Source organism: Emiliania huxleyi (assembly GCF_000372725.1).
Source record: "Emiliania huxleyi CCMP1516 chromosome Unknown EMIHUscaffold_174, whole genome shotgun sequence".
Lineage (NCBI taxonomy): Eukaryota > Haptophyta > Isochrysidales > Noelaerhabdaceae > Emiliania > Emiliania huxleyi.
The window spans coordinates 133178-151958 of NW_005200844.1; the positions used below are offsets into that span (position 1 = coordinate 133178).

At 66.1% G+C, this 18781-nt stretch overlaps 3 protein-coding genes across 3 annotated transcripts; all 3 read right to left on the bottom strand.

Annotated features, from left to right (window-relative positions):
- Nucleotides 1-3133: 3133 nt before the first annotated feature.
- Nucleotides 3134-8723, bottom strand: EMIHUDRAFT_468143 (hypothetical protein). The gene is made up of 7 exons (XM_005784015.1): nt 8550-8723; nt 7868-8462; nt 7736-7788; nt 7189-7665; nt 6247-7107; nt 4703-6144; nt 3134-4632 (listed from the first exon to the last, which is right to left on the bottom strand). The coding sequence occupies exons 1-7, from the start codon at nt 8697-8699 to the stop codon at nt 3549-3551; spliced, it is 4662 nt and encodes a 1553-aa protein (XP_005784072.1). The 5' UTR covers nt 8700-8723; the 3' UTR covers nt 3134-3548.
- EMIHUDRAFT_231623 (hypothetical protein) lies at nt 8693-9588 on the bottom strand (the record flags this gene model as incomplete). The annotated part of the gene is made up of 3 exons (XM_005784016.1): nt 8693-8789; nt 8918-9036; nt 9562-9588. 3 exons carry the CDS (start codon nt 9586-9588, stop codon nt 8693-8695), a joined length of 243 nt encoding a protein of 80 aa, XP_005784073.1.
- A 6013-nt stretch (nt 9589-15601) lies between these two features.
- On the bottom strand, nt 15602-16755 carry EMIHUDRAFT_112701 (hypothetical protein; the record flags this gene model as incomplete). The annotated part of the gene is made up of 2 exons (XM_005784017.1): nt 15602-15690; nt 15759-16755. The coding sequence occupies 2 exons, from the start codon at nt 16753-16755 to the stop codon at nt 15602-15604; spliced, it is 1086 nt and encodes a 361-aa protein (XP_005784074.1).
- Nucleotides 16756-18781: the final 2026 nt, after the last annotated feature.

Below are 18781 nucleotides of genomic sequence, written 5' to 3' on the forward strand. Positions count from 1 at the left end.
GCGGAGGCCGCGCACACTCACGTGGAGGGTTGTGCCGCCACGGGCGGCGATGTGCGCAAGGTAGAGCCTGGTCTGCCAGTACCCCACGCAGCAGCAAAGGGCGATGGCGACAAACAGGATGGCGCTGACGACAATGGCAGCAATGGCGCCGGGCCCGAGACCACCGCCGCCAGAGGGGGGGGAGGGAGGAGGCGGAAACGGCTCATCGGTAATGGGTTGGATATCCGGTGGGGGTGGCGAGGGCGGGGGCGGAGTTGGTGGCGGAGGCAGCTGCGAGGGCGGTGGCGGAGCTGGGGGCAGAGAGAGTGGCGGCAGAGCTGGGGGCGGCTCGGGACACAGGCTGCTGCCGTTGCTGTAGTTGGGATCGCCCCCGACAAAGTATTGTGCAGTACAGGGACCGCACCAGAATGCGGCAGAGCAGCAGCGATCGACGCCACAAGAGGCGTCTGAGAAGTCGGCACCACAGCGGTAATTCACGGTGCGCTCGTGGGGGTGGCACAGCGGCGGGGGCGAGGGCGGAGGCGGTAACGGCTCATCGGTAATGGGTCGGATATCCGGTGGGGGTGGCGAGGGCGGGGGCGGAGTTGGTGGCGGAGGCGGCTGCGAGGGCGGTGGCGGAGCTGGGGGCGGGGAGAGTGGCGGCAGAGCTGGGGGCGGCTCGGGACACAGGCTGCTGCCGTTGCTGTAGTTCGGATCGCCCCCGACAAAGTATTGTGCTGTACAGAGACCGCACCAGAATGCGGCAGAGCAGCAGCGATCGACGCCACAAGAGGCGTCTGAGAAGTCGGCACCACAGCGGTAATTCACGGTGCGCTCGTGGGGGTGGCACAGCGGCGGGGGCGAGGGCGGAGGCGGAGACGGCGGTGGCGGCGACGGGGGCGACGGGGGCGGTGGCGGCGCGACAACCACCTCGATGACGTTGGGCGTCGATTCGAGAGCAACAGGCTCGCGCATCTGCTCGTTCATGTTCTTGGTGAAGTCTTGCGAATTAGTGCTTTCGGCGATCTCCTCCGCGGACGGGCCCTGCCCGCCGAGATCAACGATGACTACTGACACAACGCGCGGAGTGTCCGAGGGCTCCGAGATCTCCGTGACGGTGATCTGCTCTTCCGTGATGGTGAGAGGGGGGTCGAGGGCGGCGTAGGAAGCAATCAACGCCGTCGTAACATTGGCCGTAAACTCCGACAGCTGCCGCCGCCGGCCACTGTCGGTGCAGCCGGCGGGAAAGATCGCTTCAGACGCCGAGCACACGGCCTCGCCGACCTCCATTGTGAAATTGGCGGCGGTTTCAAAGCTTTCCCCTGGCGCCAATGGCGGCCGGGGGGGGGCGGGAGGAGGGGATGGCGGCTTGGGGACGGCGGGAGGAAGGGATGGGGGGGCGGTGGGCGGCTCGGAGGGCGGCTCGGCGGGAGGATCAGGATCAGGATCAGAGGGAGGAGCGGCGGGAGGCTCGAACGGCGGCTCTGCGGGCGGTACCTCGTCCAAATCGATGTCTGACAGCGCGCGCTGCCGTCGGAGACTCTCTGGGCCGCCGCGTTGCGCCACGTGGGTGAGAAGGAGGTTCCTCCCCGCAGCATCAAACTGCGGCCGAGTGCGAGAGGTGCGGGTCTCAGGGAGGAGGTGGCCGGAGAAGAGGGTGGGGTGGGGGGGGGGGTTAGGCAGCGGCGCGGGATGTCTAGGCAGCGTCTCGCAAGATCTCGGTCCCACCTGGGCAAGGTAAGGGGTGAGGCGGAGGATGTTGAAGCGCGAGAGTGCGTGCGTGCCGCCGGCGGGGCTCTCATCGAGCGCGTCGTCGTCCGAGTTCCACGTCGCCGACTCCATCTCGAGCTCGTCGATGGTCTTGAATTTGAGCTGCGATCCGGTGCAGAGCCCAGCGAGTGTCGCCTTGAGTTCGGAGATGTGCGAGACTGATGCGACAACGACGTGGAGCACGAGGCGGTCGGGGTGCGACGCGGCCGCGCAGACGGAGCGGAGCGTCATCGCGCACTCGCGCACGCGGTCGGTGAAGAGCGTCACCCCAACCGGCTCTGCCGCCCTCTCCCGCCGAATTCCACCAGCCGCACCTCCTGGCGAGGCGACTGGGACTGGCGGGGGAGTTGGGGGTGGGGCGATGGGTGGTACTGGTAACGGCCCAGCCAGCGGCGGCGGCGGCGGCGGCGGCGACGGCCGCAAGAATGGTGGGGGCAGCTGCGTTGGCAAGGGCGGTGGCATTGGCGGCGGACGCACAGATAATCCCTCGCGAGGTGAGGGGCTGGAGACCAGCGAGGCAACTTGCGCCTCGGCACTGAGCGGCGGGAGCGCCGCGCCCGCAACGGCGGCGACGGCGCCCAACACGAGGTGGGCCATATGTGTGCGCTGTGTGTCGGCCCGCAGCTGCAAAATAGGCGGCGCGGCGCGCCCGCCGGAAAGCCAGAAAGCGACAACCTGAATTCCGCGCAAAACACGAAATATATAATATTAATTCTTTTTTCAAATAGCCTTGTTGCCACCTACCTACCTATCTGAAGGCCAGAACAGGGGGTTTCGTATGCTGGGTTTAGGTTTCGATGAAAACAGAAATGCGCGCCACCGAAAGGTGCTCGAGGTTGTCAAACTGCGCGCCGGCGAACAGCTTGTGGTGCCATCGCTCGTCGCGAACTCCTTGGGGAACGTCTGCAGCTCGGCGATCGACAACGACATGTCGCGGTGCAGCTTCGGCAGGGCGGCAGCCGGCACTGCCTCGAGAGCGGTAGCCGCGTCGCCCACATATGTCGGCAAGAACCGCGGCACGAGAACGAGCGTGTCCGTTAGATCTTAAACATTTTGTTGACTTTTTAGACTCTGAAGAGAAACGCAGGGTGGCCGGACCTATCTGAAGGCCCAAACACGACCCGCGGACAGGGGGGTACCTACCTTGCTATTCCGAGCGCTCGTTCGTGGAGCAGACCCCCTATTCGGCATGGAGCCCGAATCCTGCTGCAGGGTGCGTTCACACAAAAATGCTATCCATTCTTGCCGCCACGACCGCCTTGGGTAGGGTGCCCACAGGACCCAAAAGAAAATGCTATCCATTCTTGCCGGCACACTGTGAGAGCATAGGTGTGAGGGGTAAAGTAAGACCACGCTCTACCAGCGCTTGGTCACATCGGCCCCGAGGTCAGATCCTTCTACTCTGTTAGTGACAAGACTTGTCTACTGGCTGGAGCCGAGCAGGAGGGCCCGGCGCACAACCCCTGGTCAACTCACGGTCCACACCCCGTATACAGGGGTTCATGTCATGGCTCATGCACACTTCGCAGTAAACAGGGAGCTGGGCTAGTAAACAGGGAGCTGGGCTAGTAAACAGGGAGCTGGGCTAGTAAACAGGGAGCTGGGCTAGTAGCTGTGGGCACCTCGACCAGTGCTTGTAGCTACTGGGAGTTGCCTCGACCAGCAGCCGGTGCAGCCACAGGGCACTAGACCAGGGGGCTACGCACTAAGCCGGCGAACACACAGCAGCGTCGCACAGGCTGTAGGGGACATGCAACGTTCACACAGGCGTCCGGTCTAGGCCAAGTCTGAACTCACTTCTACGCGACGCTCTTGTCGACGGGGAGAGTGTCCTTCTTTGGCTCCTCGGCCGACGCCGCCTTCTTCGTCATGCAGTAGCGCGTGGCCACAGCGGCAATGAGGGCGACTCCGAACAGGCCGCCCACGGCGGTCGCAGCGATCAAGACCGTGCTCTTGTCGTCGTCGTCGTCATCGCCCGGGCCGAGGACTGTGAGAGGCGGCGAGGGAGGCGGCGAGGGAGGTGGCAATGGAGGAGGCGGCGATGGCGGCGGCGGGGGGGGAGGAGGCGAAGGCGATACGTGCGGCGCCGGAGGCGGCGACACGGGCGGCACCAGAGGGGGCACGAGTGGACTGGCAGTCTTCTTGGCAGCCTTCTTGACATTGCGACTCTTGAGGGAGTCCGGCTCTCCACAGACCACGCCGTCCGTCCTCGCGCAGATCCACTCACTAGCGTGGGAGACGCGCGCGTAGACGCCCGGGAAGTCGGCGTCGGCGCAGCCGATGCCCCAGCTCACGATGCCCGTGAGCACGTAGTTGCCGTCGGCGTCGATGCCGAAGAGGGGGCCACCCGAGTCGCCCTGGCACGCGTCCTCGCCGCCATTCACGGTGTCGCCGGCGCAGATCATCGTGTCGTCAATCTGGCCACTGTAGTCAACGTTGCAGTCCTCATTCTGGACCACCGGCACGTCGACCTCCATGGCCTCCGGCGAGGACACGCCGCCGGAGGACATGGTGCCCCAGCCGGCGACGGTGAGCATGGCGAGGTGCTCCTGGAAGGGCGTGTCCATGCCCGGGCCGTCGAGCAAGTCGATGGGCGCATAGCCGGTCACAGGCGTGGCGAGCTTGAGCAGCGAGACGTCGTTGCTTTCTGAATTGGGAGAGCCGTAGTCCTCGTGGTTGAAGATCTCCGCCACCTCGTGCAAGGAGACACACGGGTCGGTGTTCACGTCGGCGACGACGTGCATGCCGACGGCCACGCGGCCGACGGTGCCTTGCGTGCAGTGCGCGGCGGTGAGCACCCAATCGGGCGCGATGAGCGTGCCGCCGCAGTAGTGTTTGCCGATAAAGGAGCCCGGGCCGTCGAGCGAGACGAGCCAGGTGTACCTGTCAGCAGACGGCGGCGGGTAGCGAGCGGAGCGCGGCGTTGGCGCGGGAGGGCGGGGCGGGCATGTACTTGCGCGCGGGGTTGACGGGAGCGCCGCCGACGATCTTGGGGACGTCGACGACGGCCTTGGATGCGACCGCCGAGGTGGCGAAGCAGTAGCCCGGCAGCGGCGGCTGCGGCGGCTGGGACGGCGGCTGCGGAGAGGACGGAGGCAGGGGTGCGAGGGTGAAGGTCGCGCTGCCGGAGGATCCGGAGTCGAGCGTGAACGTATTGCCCGCACCCTCCCACTGGTCGCCGTTCCAGCCGTCGCCGTACGAGTCGTTCATGTCGAGCGTGCACTCGCCGGGCGGCGCGGACAGGGTGCCGGAGTAGGGGGCCCCTCCACTGCCGATCAACGCGCCGCTGCACATCAGGGTCCACGACACCTCGGACGGGTAGCTGCCGCCAGCCACGGTGACCTGGAACTCGATTGAGAGGGCCGCCGGAGAGGCGGACGGCGGCGGCGGCGATGGCGACGCGGACGATGGCGGCGGCGCCGGAGAGGCGGAGGGCGGCGGCAGCGACGCAGACGGCGGCGGCGATGGCGACGCGGATGGCGGCGGCGGAGGGGCGGCGGCCTCGCTCTCCGTGCCTGACCAGATCAGATCGCGGTCGTGGCCGCAGCCTGACCCGCGTGCGCAATTCCCCTGCAGCTCCGCCCGAGTACACAGGCGTGCGCCCGCGTCCTCGCAGATGGTCGAGGCCTGCGCAAAGTTCTTGTTGTGGTGGCACTTGCCTCCCATCTCATCGTCGTCGGACTCGCTCCACACGGAGCACCCAGCTTTCTTCTTCCAGCCGTCGATTCGCGAGTCGGAGCAACACCGCACCTCGTGCTTCTCGGAAGGAGCCGCCCACCGGTCGCTCTCGTCGCACCGGCCAGTCCTGCCACACGCCACGTAACGTGGCGAGCCCGCAGGCGGCGCAGGTGGCGGCAACGGCGGCGGCGGCGGCAGGGGTGCGAGGGTGAAGGTCGCGCTGCCGGAGGATCCGGAGTCGAGCGTGAACGTATTGCCCGCACCCTCCCACTGGTCGCCGTTCCAGCCGTCGCCGTACGAGTCGTTCATGTCGAGCGTGCACTCGCCGGGCGGCGCGGACAGGGTGCCGGAGTAGGGGGCCCCTCCACTGCCGATCAACGCGCCGCTGCACATCAGGGTCCACGACACCTCGGACGGGTAGCTGCCGCCAGCCACGGTGACCTGGAACTCGATTGAGAGGGCCGCCGGAGAGGCGGAGGGCGGCGGCGGCGATGGCGACGCGGACGGTGGCGGCGGCGCCGGAGAGGCGGAGGGCGGCGGCGGCGACGCAGACGGCGGCGGCGATGGCGACGCGGATGGCGGCGGCGGAGGGGCGGAGGGCGGTGGCGGCGATGGCGACGCGGACGGGGGCGGCGCCGGAGAGGCGGAGGGCGGCGGCGACGGCATCGAGGACGGCGGCGCCGATGGTGAGGACCCATTCTCCAACTCCCAGCAGATCTGCGGCATATGGGATGGGGCTTGATAAGTGCGACGGTTGGGGGTGGGGGTTGGGGGGGCGGGGAGTGGGTGCACGCGCGCCTTCCAGCCTTTGGCGGTGACCGAGAAGTCAGACACCCATTGCACGGCGCCGGCGGGCTCCCCGTTCGGCGGGCCGGAAGTGCCGCAGTACTTCACGCCGTTGACTTCAAGGTAGTCGTATTGGCAGCTTGTTTCGTCCTCCACTTCAAAAGCCTCGACAGTATTTGCCGGCGGCAAGCAAGTGATGGTGCAGCCCTTGTCGTTCGGGTAGTCGCCCGGAAAGCCGGGCGAAGTGACACACGAATGCGTGCCGTTCTTGGTGAGTGAGCATGGGCCGCTGTCGACGCTGACCGAGCAAGGTGCCAACGGCGGCGGCGGCGGCGGCGAGGCGGAGGGCGCGAGGGTGAACGTCGCGCTGCCGGTGGATCCGGAGTCGAGCGTGAACGTATAGCCCGCACCCTCCCACTGGTCGCCGTTCCAGCCGTCGCCGTACGAGTCGTTCATGTCGAGCGTGCACTCGCCGGGCGGCGCGGACAGGGTGCCGGAGTAGGGGGCCCCTCCACTGCCGATCAACGCGCCGCTGCACGTCAGGGACCACGAAACCTCGTACTGCCAGCTGCCGCCAGCCACGGTGACCTGGAACTCGATTGAGAGGGCCGCCGGAGAGGCGGAGGGCGGCGGCGGCGATGGCGACGCGGACGATGGCGGCGGCGCCGGAGAGGCGGAGGGCGGCGGCGGCGACGCAGACGGCGGCGGCGATGGCGACGCGGATGGCGGCGGCGGAGAGGCGGAGGGCGGCGGCGGCGATGGCGACGCGGACGGCGGCGGCGGCGCCGGAGAGGCGGAGGGCGGCGGCAGCATCGGAGAGGCGGAGGGCGGCGGCGACGGCATCGAGGACGGCGGCGCCGATGGTGAGGACCCATTCTCCAACTCCCAGCAGATCTGCGGCATATGGGATGGGGCTTGATAAGTGCGACGGTTGGGGGTGGGGGTTGGGGGGGCGGGGAGTGGGTGCACGCGCGCCTTCCAGCCTTTGGCGGTGACCGAGAAGTCAGACACCCATTGCACGGCGCCGGCGGGCTCCCCGTTCGGCGGGCCGGAAGTGCCGCAGTACTTCACGCCGTTGACTTCAAGGTAGTCGTATTGGCAGCTTGTTTCCTCCTCCACGTCAAAGGCCTCGACAGTATTTGCCGCCGGCAAGCACGTGATGGTGCAGCCCTTGTCGTTCGGGTAGTCGTTCGGGAAGCCGGGCGAGGTGACACACGAATGCGTGCCGTTCTTGGTGAGTGAGCATGGGCCGCTGTCGACGCTGACCGAGCAAGGTGCCAACGGCGGCAGCGGCGGCGACGGCGGCGGCGGCGGCGGCGACGGCTGCGACGGCTGAAGTTGCGTGATTCGGTCGACGTAAGTGATGCCTTCTCCCCCTGCAGAGTTCGGGAGCTCGTTGACGACCGTGCACCCCCGCTCGTCGTCAGACACGTAGTCTGTCACTCCGCGCACCTAAGTAAGTTGCAAGGTACTAGTAAAGCGCCCTTAGCAGCACGATGCGTATGAGCAGCGTTGCGTGCACCAAGACGCCGATCATTGTTCCGCGTTCGTCAAAGACGCCGCTGCCCGAGTTGCCTGCGGGGTCGGAGTGGGGGGCTTGGGAGGGGGGGGGGGGGGGGGAGGAAACTAGGTGCACCGCGCAGCCGTGGGGCGCCTCCAAACGCGTCGGTCGAGGCTGTAAAGAACTCGTACCCGTTCGAACTCCCAGTGTCTGTGACCGCACCGCCGTCCTCCACTTTTGCCGGCAGCCCGTCGGGGAAGCCAATCATCAGCAGCTTCTGTCCGAACGTGGTCGGGACCTGCGATTTTTGGTAGATGGGGGGAGTGCGGCCGCCGACCACAGCCCGGTCCAGCTTGATGAGGGCGATGTCGGTGCCGCCGTCCGCAAAGTCGGTGGTGACGCTGGAGCAAAGGTACACGTCGTCGGTGGTGATCTCCGGGAAGGTGGGGTCGCCGTTCTTGTCGTACCCGGTGACGTAGTACTTGAAGACGTACGCTGCGTTGTCGCAGTCGAACTGGTCCTCCACGCAGTGGCCGGCCGTGATCACTCTGTCCTCGCCGACCCAAGTGGCCGAGCAGTAGGAGAGCCTCGGGTCGCGCAGGAATCGCTGATCGTCGCACATGCCCCGCGCCGGCCCGAGCCGGCCGAAGTCCGGGTAGTCGTCCAGCACGCGATACACGCCGTCCGAGTCGGGGCTGCCGAGGTCCGAGCGGATGACGTGCGCCATGATTGCGTTCTCAAGGAGCGACTAAAGGGTGACGGTGGCGGAGACGAAGGGATGGGAGGCGAGGGCGGGAGGCGAGGGCGGAGAAGGAGGGTGGCGGCGGAGACGCGCCTTGGCCATTACGTCGGCAGCATCGTTGTCATTCAGCGCGTAATGGTCACGCCGATCATCACTTCCGTACACGACCCTTGGCCCTGGGGTGGGGCCCGCCACAGGTCCTCGTCCTGGGGCCGCAGCTCCGAGGACGACGAGAGCTAGCATGTACAGTTTTGCTGGCGATCCACGTACACGCGCGTTCTGCTGGCGATTCGGATGATACCCGGGTAGTGGATGCTCGCTTTTTTCGGTACCCTTTAAGTGCGCTCCGGTGTAAGAGGCCGATGCAGGGCAGGTCCCCAATCACGCCCTGGTGTGAAACTCGTGCTCCACCGCGCCGCGCCCAAGCTTGCCCCGCAGCAAGTCGACAGGTCCAGGAGGACCTCCTTGTGCCGCGCGTCTGGTGGCCCGCCGCGCCGTCGTTCTGCGCCACGTCGCCGAGGGCGTCAAAGGGCAGATCGTGCTGGCTGTAGATGCCGTCCGCATAGCGGGTCAGCAAGCCCTAAAACGGCGGGAGGGGTAGGGCTAAATCGATAGAGCTAGAGGGCTCAACCACCCCTCCACCCCTCCACCCTCCACCCCTCCACCCTCCCGGAGCGAGAGGGGTCCGTCCTCGAGCCCTCCCACTTCCACCCCTCCGACCGGAGGGCTCGCCAGCCCACAGGGCTGGAGGGGTCCCCGTCGGATCGGCGTCGGGAGGGCTCCACAGGGTCCCATAGGGCTAGCGCGCTGGGAGGGTGGAGCGGTCCACCGGGGAGAGGGGTCAGGAGGGCTGGGCGAGGCGGGAGGGGTGGTGGGGTCCAGGAGGGCTCGCGCCCCCCCGAGCTCGGGTGGTAGGCAAGAGGGCTCGGTCGCCGGGTGGGCTCGGAGGGACGGTCGGACAAAGAGAGGATCTTCGTGGCGGGAGGGCTCGAGAGGGGTCGTAAGGGCCTCCGGGAGGGTTCGCAAAAAAAGAATGGCGCGGCGCTTCCGAGTGCCCGCCATGAGGGTGGCGGGGCAAGGGCCAGGCTTCCCCTCGCGACTCCACGTCTAACGTCAGGAGCCGCCACGGCATTCAATCAAGTGTAAGGCCCAGTGCGCGTGGGTGAGCGGGGTGTGTCAGTGTGCGTGCGTGCGTGCGTGCGTGTGTGTTGTGGAGTTCTTTTCGCTTCTAAAATTCTTTTGGCACGATGTCCACCCGCCCGCCGTCTTTTCCTCGCGATGTCCACCCCGCCGCGCCGCCGCTCGCGCCGCCTCGCCTCCGCCTCAGCCGCCGCTCCCTCTCCAAGCACGCCGCCGCCCACCCGCCTCCTCGACCTCCCCACGGAGCTCCTCGTGCGCGCCATCTCTCGCTGCGACCCCGCCGACATCGCTCGCGTCGCGGCCGTCTCGCTGCTCTTCCACGCCTCGCTTGCGCTGGAGGGCATCCGCTTGTGGGCGCAGGAGCGCGACTTCGAGCTGCCGGCGCAGCCAGAGGGCGAGAGCTGCGCCGTGCGGTGGCTGTGCTATTCGGCGCTGCTGCGCAAGGCCAACCCGCCGGCGAGGGCGGCAGCAGGCCAACGGCACAGCGTCTTCATCGACGGCGAGGGGCGGCTCTCGTCGTGCGGCAAGACGCTCTTCTATCCAGGACTACTCGGCCACGGCGAGGGCGTGTCGCGGCTCAACACGCCGACCCGCCTCCCGTCGACGCTGGGTGGCGAGCGCGCAGTGAACGTGTCGGCTGGAGGATACCACAACCTCGCCCTCACCGGCAGCGGCGCCGTCTGGAACTGGGGCTATGGAGGCTGGGGCCAGCTGGGCCACGGCGACACGCAGCGCCAGTGCGAGCCGAAGAAGATCGAGGCCTTGGCGGGCAAGAGCGTCATTGCCGCGGTGGCTGGAGGTTCTTACAGCCTTGCCCTCACCGCTGACAGCGCCGTCTGGAGTTGGGGCGCAGGACACCAAGGCCGGTTGGGCCACGGCGATCAGCAGAACCAGCTGCTGCCCAAGAAGGTCGAGGCCTTTGCTGGCCAGCGCGTCAACGCTGTGTCGGCGGGAACCGGCCACGGCCTCGCCATCACCGCCGACGGCAACGTCTGGAGCTGGGGCGATGGAAGCTATGGCAAGCTGGGCCACGGCGACACGCAGAACCAACTGCTGCCCAAGAAGGTCGAGACTTTTGCTGGCCAGCGCGTCAGCGCCGTGTCGGCTGGAGGGTCGCACAGCCTCGCCCTCGCCGCCGACGGCGGCGTCTGGAGCTGGGGCTGGGCGGTCGAAGGCAGGTTGGGCCACGGCGACGCGCAGAACCAGCTGCTGCCCAAGAAGGTCGAGGCCTTGACTGGCCAGCACGTCGTCGCTGTGTCGGCCAATGAGTACCACAGTCTCGCCCTCACCGCCGACGGTGCCGTCTGGAGCTGGGGCCGTGGAGTCGACGGCAAGCTGGGCCACGGCGACGAGCAGAGCCAGCTGCTGCCCAAGAAGGTCGAGGCCTTCACTGGCCAGCGCGCTGTGGCCGTATCGGCTGGGTGGCAGCATAGCCTCGCCATCACCGCCGATGGCGCTGTCTTTACCTGGGGCAAGGGTGAATACGCCTGCCTAGGCCACGGAGAGGACCAGTCGGACCAGCTGCTACCCAAGAAGGTCGAGGTGTGGGCGCCGGGGCAGTGATGAGAAGAAGTAGGGTGCAAGGCTCTGTGTTTCCGCGTCGGCCACGTGCCTATTCGCCACCTGCGAACGTATCCGAGAATGGAGAGAGGCGAATCCGGGACGGAAGATGAGATTTGTGCATTGTGGCTGTGATGTGGGGCTCGAGGCCTTGGCTGGCCAGCGCGTCGTCGCCGTGTCCGCTGGGTTCCGCCACAGCCTCGCCCTCGCCGCCGACGGCGCTGTCTTTACCTGGGGCCACGGCTTCCACGGCTGCCTAGGCCATGGAGAGGACCTGTCGAACCAGCTGCTGCCCAAGAAGGTCGAGGCGCGCGACGCCAGCGGTGGAGAGCCGTGAATCTCCGGTCCGGTCTACGTCTTGTACAGTACGTGAGTCGCGTCTCGAAGGAGAGTCTCTCGAATCTCGTGAAGTATCGGCGAGGCGTGTCGCGGGCGTCCGACGCGGTGATTCTTTTGAAAGAAACGAAATAAGCCAGCCGCCCTGACACCTGAGAGCTCGAGGCCTCGCCCCCCTCGTCCCTCGAGCGCCGACTGCCCCCTGTGTTTCGCCTTCCTAACTAAGTAACTAACTGGCACGAAGAATTTTACAACCCCCAAGTGCTCCAAAACTCTAAAAAGGGCTATTCTCGTCCAATCTGTCGCTTCACACCTTTTGCCCCCCCGCTGCTGCTGCCATCTGCCCCGGCTTGCGCGACAAGGCGGCGCATCGTGTGTGTGTGTTGAGAAGTGTACCTCACCTTACCTGACCCCAGGTCTTCACCATCGTCAACTCGGACGAGGAGCAGTCCCAGTACCAGAACCTCTCATCGACGGCGCGTGGGTGTGAAACCTGGTTTGTGGAGCTCCCGCAACTGTCCTGACAGTCCTGACAGAGTCCTGACAGAGTCCTGACAGAGTCCTGACAGAGTCCTGACAGAGTCCTGACAGAGTCCTGACAGAGTCCTGGCGGGGTCCTGACGGCTCACGGTCTTCACAGTGCTCACAAGTGCCTCCGAAGAGACTTCCACCTTCCTTCACTGCAACCCTCCTTCCCCCCCCCCCCCCCAGCAGTGAATGATAGACGCCCAGCCCCCCTTTCGACCGTGCGCGCCCTCTGCGGAATCGTCCTGATGGGGCAGTCCTGACGCAAACTTGAGAGTCCTGACAAGCAAACTTGAGAGTCCTGACAGAAACTTGAGAGTCCTTACAGAACTTAGAGTCCATACAGACAAAAGAAATCACCGTGGGTCTCGCGCCACTCGGCTCGACCATGAAAAGCGCACAAGCAAGAGAGGCGCGGCCATGGTGCAGGCAACGTTACAGCCGGCAACGTGCATAGGCAGCAAAGCTCGGCCACGACGTCCATGGCCCGCGCGCCCCCGATTTGCCACCGGCTGACTGACTGCTGACCGAGGCAGCGCCCACGGCAGCGCCCACGGCAGCGCCCACAGCAGCACCCACGGCAGCACCCACGGCAGCGCACACGGCTTGGCTGGCCATGTCAGCCGCGCAGGGACCCTCCCGCGGGTCCAACCCGAAGCGCTCGACCGCTCGACAGCGCAAGTCGGCTGACGGAGCGAGCCGCATAGCCCTCCAGTGCTCACCGCAGGATCAGGCCTGACCGGCCCACGCTCACGGCCTGGCCTGCCTGTGGACCAGCAAACTCGTTGGCTGTACGCGAGGAAAGAGCTGCGTGGCTGGGTCGATACCGTCCCCGTGCGCCCTTTCCCTCAGTGGAGGGCCGTCCCTGCCCTCGGGAGTAACTCGACTGTACACCCCTCCCTACTCTCTAGCTAAGGGCTCTATTCACAGCGGGGGGACAGTGGTTGTCCTGGCGGAGTCCTGACGGAGTCCTGACAGAGTCCTGACGGAGTCCTGACAGAGTCCTGACAGAGTCCTGACAGAGTCCTGACGGAGTCCTGACAGAGTCCTGACAGAGTCCTGACGGCCTATTTTGGAGTTTTTCAACTTTGAGGTATTGTAACTATGTGAAGGCACTATGAATGCATCAGTTCTTTGGGAGAGTGCAATCCATTTAGTTATTACCTCCAACTCAAAAAAAGTCTGGTGGCAAAAACGGGCAATGGGGTCCCTTATGGTGGCCTCTAAGGAGGGCTCGCCCCCCCCCGAGCTCGGGTGGTAGGCAAGAGGGCTCGGTCGCCGGGTGGGCTCGGAGGGACGGTCGGACAAAGAGAGGATCTTCGTGGCGGGAGGGCTCGAGAGGGGTCGTAAGGGCCTCCGGGAGGGTTCGCAAAAAAAGAATGGCGCGGCGCTTCCGAGTGCCCGCCACGAGAGGGTTAGAGGGGTCGGAGGGGTTTAGAGGGCTGGAGGGCTGCAGGCCTGCTGCCCGCCCATGGACGCGGGTCAACGGCGACGGCGCACGTGATCGAGGGACCGGCGACGGCGAATGAGCTGGTCTCTGCGCCGCACGACTTCACCCACGTTCGCGACTGTGGCCATCCAACAGTCTGCCGGCGCGGCGGGCGCATTCGAATGCGCCGGCCGCGCCGGCAGACTGCCAGTGCTATCCGGGCGGGCCTGCTGCGGCAGGGCGCTGCAACGCCGCCGCCTCGCCGCCACAGCAGCGCCGCCCCCGCATGGCTGCCGCCAGCAATGTCGCCGCCAGCCGCCGCCCCCAGCCGCCGCCGCCAGCTGCCGCCAGCACTGCAGCGACAGCTCTCTCTGCTGCCCAGGCGCCGCCGCGGCCACGAGTGTCACCGCCACGAGTGCCGCCGCCGTCAGCGTCGCCATGGCCGCTGCCGCCGCCAGGCGGGCGAGCGAGGAGCTCCATATGAGTGTGTGTGTCTGGGGAGGCTGTGTGGCGCTTCCGTTTTAGCGGAGAAACCCCAGGTATTTCGACCAAACGCGCTTCGTGTTTGCCTTGAGGAGCGCAGCGACGAGTCCGTAAGGAGCGGCCCCAGCTTGCTGGGTGCGGCGCCGCCGCGCGCCGTATCGAGAGACTCTGTCGGGGCAGGTTAAAATAGCGCCCGCAGGATCCTCCCGCCCGGGCCGTCCGCGCACAGACCACGGAAACGCCACTTCCGTATGCCTGCAGGGTATCTTTAACCGAGCCCTCCGAGCCCTCCACACCCCTCCACACCCCTCCGACCCCTCCGACCCCTCCGACCCCTCCGACCCCTCCGACCCCTCCGACCCCTCCACACCCCTCCGAGCCCCCCGAGCCCCCCGAGCCCTCCGACCCCTCCGACCCCTCCGACCCCTCCGACCCCTCCGACCCCTCCGACCCCTCCGACCCCTCCGACCCCTCCACACCCCTCCGCGAGCCCTCCGAGCCCCCCGAGCCCTCCGACCCCTCCGACCCCTCCGACCCCTCCGACCCCTCCGAGCCCCCCGAGCCCGGCTCGGTGGCTCGCCCCTCCGAGCCCTCCGGGCACTCCATCCCTCATGAGCCCTCCCGAGCCCTCCCGAGCCCTCCAGCGCCACCCTCGTGCCTCTCTGCCCTCCGAGCCCTCCGAGCCCTCCGAGCTCTCCACCCCTCCCGAGCCCCACCCCTCGCGCTAGGGACCCTCTTGCCGGACGACACCCTCCGAGCCCTCCAAGCCCCCCGAGCCCTCCAGACCCCTCCATCCGCACAGCCCCTCCGGCCCCTCTAGCCCCCTCCGACCCCTCCAGCCCTCTCTAGCCCACTGGACCCCTCCCACGCCTCGCTTTTGGCCAGCCCTCCAAGCCCCCACCCCTCCTGGGCCCTGCCGCCTGACACCTCTATCGGTGGAGGGCTTTAGGTCACGGTCCACACTCCCGCCCTCCCGACCCCTCCACACCCCTACAGCGGCACCCCTACCCCTCCCACCGTTTTAGGGCCTCCTGACCCGCACTCCGCTGCTTGGTGTTTCTGAACACGCCTAGACGACCACGCTGTGGGGGTTGTGTTATAGGAGTAGGAGTGGGGTGCAGGTTGTGCTCACCCACGGCACCGGGCCGGTGCTTGCACTTTGAATGCCGTGGGGCTCCTGCCCGTGTCCGGGCGTGGAGATGCGAGGGTCGCCCCCCCTTGCCCCACCACTTTGTGTGTGTGGAGACGTTTACCTTACCTTACCTTACCTTTCGAGCGGTCCCCTGTCGCAGTCGCACACACGCACACGCCGCACCGCACCGCGCGCCCGCCCGCTGCCCCGCCCAGGCGGGAAAGAGATGAGGAGATGGGACATTTTTTTTTGCTTCTCAACAGAAGCGGCCGCGACGCGACACCGCGAATCCCGCTCTACATGCGCGGGCTCATCAGATTCTTACTCGCGTTCTTGCTCGACTTTCCCAGCCTCACGAGTCACGCGTGTATTCTCTTTTTGCGTGGCCGGAGACCATGAGCATGAGCCATGGGGTAGGAGTGTTGTTGCGGTCGGTAGGGTAGGTCTGGGCCCTCCTGGTCGGGTTTTCCCTCTCTTCCCGCCGGACATACAGAAAAAACTCGTCCGCATTGATGGTGCCTCAAAGTCAGCCTCCGGAGGCTATTGTGGGGTCGAGCCGGCGGTGGCCATGACATCGTAGTACTGCACGTTGCCGTTGGCAAACTCAACGCGCACCTTCCGCTCCGCACCTTGCTCGCCCTCGTAGTACTTCACAGGGCCGTTGGCAGGGTCTCCCCGCGCACCACCCGCTCCGCACCTTGCTCGCCCTCGCAGTGCACCACGGCGCCATCGGCAAGCACCACGCGCACGACCCGCTCCGCACCTTGCTCGCCCTCGTAGTACTGCACGTTGCCGTTGGCAGACTCCATGCGCACCACCCGCTCTGCGTCTTGCTCGCCCTCGTAGTACTGCACGTTGCCGTTGGGCAACTCCATGCGCACCATCTTCTCCGCACCTTTCTCGCCCTCGCAGTACTTCACCATGCCGCCGGGCATCTCCGTCCGCACCATCCGCTCCGCGCCTCGCTCGCCCTCCAAGTGCACAACGGTGCTGCCATCGGCATGCACCATGCGCACCATCCGCTCCACACCTTGGTCGCCCTCGTAGTACGCCACGCTGCCGTCGGGCAACTCCGTCCGCACGTTCCGCTCCGCACCCCGCTCGCCCTTGAGGTGCACAACGGTGCCATCGGCACTCACCGCGCGCACCCTCCTCTCCGCACCTCGCTCGCCCTCGAAGAACATTGCAAATCCGCACCGCAAGAGGCCCACCCGCAGCCTCGCGCCACTCTCATCGCCGCGCTGCAGTCTCCAATTAGCGATGCGATTGTCGCCGGGGCCGTCCAGCTCCGACGAGAGGCAGAGCGCCGGGCTCACCCTCGCAAGCCACGGGAAGTGGTCGGCGCTGGCACGGCGGTCGGCGGCGTATTTGCGCAGGATGGACTCAGTCAGAGGCGAGGGTGGGATGGCAGCGGGTGCGGCGGCGGCGGCGGCGAGGCGAGGCGAGCGGCGCAGCGCAGGTGTACGCTGGGCGAGCAGCAGCCGCATCGCCACGGCGAAGAGAGGGTCGTTGAAGCGCACCAGGCCGCTGCGCAGGGCGAGAAGGCCGAGGCGCGGCGACGCGAGGCTGAAGGCGGCGCAGTCGGAGAAGTCGTCGACGCCCTCGAGGATGCGGAGGTGCAGCTCCGGCGGCAGCTCGCCCAGCCAGTCCGTGGGCGGGGCCTCCTCGGTGCGTGCGCGGGGCGAGCGCGACATATTGAGGAGCCAGCCCGCGGGCGAGAGAGCGGCAAGAGGTGCGGCGGCACGTTTTCTTTTTTCTGTGCCATTTGTAGGCGAGAGTGTGAGTTGAGTTGTAGCGCGAGTGTGTGTGTGTGTGTGTGTGTGTGTGTGTAGCGCGAGTCCGAGCCAGTCTGCTGTGAGAGGGGCTTGTGCGAGAATTCTTTCTGTGAGACATCTTAAATGAAGCCTCTCTCACAGCACTACACATAAAGAAAGCCGCCGAGGTTTTCGTGTTATGGCCCTGCGACCGCGCACCCCCGGGGCTAGGGCTCTCTTGCCCGCAACCCGATCCCGATCATCCGGCCCGCTGGGTGCGCTTCTCAGCTCCCCGGCCCTGGATGTCGAGGGTTTCGGCAACCCAGAGGGAAACCAGAGGGTCCCCAGCACTTTGCGTTTCCGGAAGTTTCCAGGGAAACCAGAGGGTGTTTGGTGCTCCATTCTGTTTCTCTCGAGTTTCCCTCGGGAAACTCGCGAGTTTCCCTGAGTCTGAGAGCTGGTCTGGGGCAAAATCTGGGGCAAAATTGAGGAAATCGGCACGATACCCAGGTATTTTCTAGGTATACCGGGGTTTTCCAGGTATACCCGCAAAATACCCGGTATTTTGCCGATTTTGGCCCCAAAACAGCCTCAGACACGGCTCAGAGCCCCCCCAAAATGACGAATTCCACGGAGTTTCCCCGGGGTTTCCCGAGGAAACTAGAGGGTGTTGTAGGGAAACGAGCAGGAAACACGGAAAGGAAACCAGGTAGGGTGCGAGAGGAAACCCTCGGACAGGCCAATTCAAAAAGCCCGGCTGGTACGCTGCCGCCGTCGTCTACATGTACATTGACGAAGAAGCGGACCGTCTCGAACTACTCTTTGTTTGCCTAATTCTCGCACGGGCCATGCTCTTCGGCCGATGTCATTCACTGTTCACAACAACAAAAAAACTCCAGGCCCCAAATTACGTGTGAGTGTTAGAGTTGTTTGGTATTGCTAAAAATCTCTCTCTCTGTTCACACAGCACACGAAGAGCCATGAAAAGAGCGACGATGAATGCAGCGCGAAATGCGTTGTTGATTGCCCTTGCCCCGCTCGCGGTGCGCTCCCAGGGTGGTTCGTTTAATCCCCCAAGCTGGACGCCATGCTGCCCACCGCGCTCCAGCCTCACCCTCAACTGCCTGCTCGCGCTCACGCCAGCAACAGCAAAAGGTGGGTCGTGGCCGACTTGTGCGACGTTTGAAAGCTTCGGGCTCTGCCACCGCTCCGTCCACAGTGGAGGCGGGCCCGGCTACAGCAAGGCAGTGGCGCGCGTGGCCAGGGGGGTATGTCAGCACACGTGCAGTTCGTGCCGCTGGCCGGGAAATGCAGGAGTTTACGACGTGGCTCGCAGCGTTGGGGTTGAGATCCGGCTTCCCTACAGGACAGGGCACGAGGCCTCGCTGGGAGCGGAACCGACGTGTGAGGCGCTGGATGATCCCAGCCATGCGGCCAGCTGCCTCGAGCTGCGTCGCTGCCGCGCCGAGACGCTGCCGACTGCGGATGACTACGGCGTGCCCATCGACGACCACGAGACCGTGACGCACCTCATGGCCGCCTGCTCAACGAAACGCGAGACCAACGCGTCTGCGGCTTGTTGCGCCGGCAGCCCATACCCTGGCGTCGGTGGAGGGCCGCCGAAGCCGCTCGACAGGCCGCCGCCACGCCCACCGCCACCGCCGCCGCCCTTTCCGCTGAATTTCGTGGGCCGGGACGGAAGGCAGCGGCGAGACGGCGTGTGGTACGGAGCTGACGGCAAGCGCGAGTTGTCTGAAGGGAAAGGCCGTTTCCGTTCCAGGCGAGAAGTGAGGCGCTCCGTGGGGCGGGGCTGACGGGTTGACGGGTCACCTCAGATGACAAAAATATCTACATAGCACACGGCAGTCAGCTTGGACCTTAGTCCTTACCCCTGTTATACGTACAAGGCGTAAAAAATAAAAACATTGCTCATTGGTATCGGCGCATGGCGACGGGTGGCCCTGTC

What these genes read in the sequence shown, in the direction of transcription:
- EMIHUDRAFT_468143 (XM_005784015.1), bottom strand. Translation starts at nt 8,699, where the DNA reads ATGCTAGCTCTCGTCGTCCTCGGAGCTGCGGCCCCAGGACGAGGACCT. An exon ending in CTGCCGACGTAATGGCCAAG is followed by an intron (nt 8,463 to 8,549) that starts GCGCGTCTCCGC and finishes GTCACCCTTTAG; the next exon opens with TCGCTCCTTGAGAACGCAAT. An exon ending in AATGGGTGTCTGACTTCTCG is followed by an intron (nt 6,145 to 6,246) that starts GTCACCGCCAAA and finishes CATATGCCGCAG; the next exon opens with ATCTGCTGGGAGTTGGAGAA.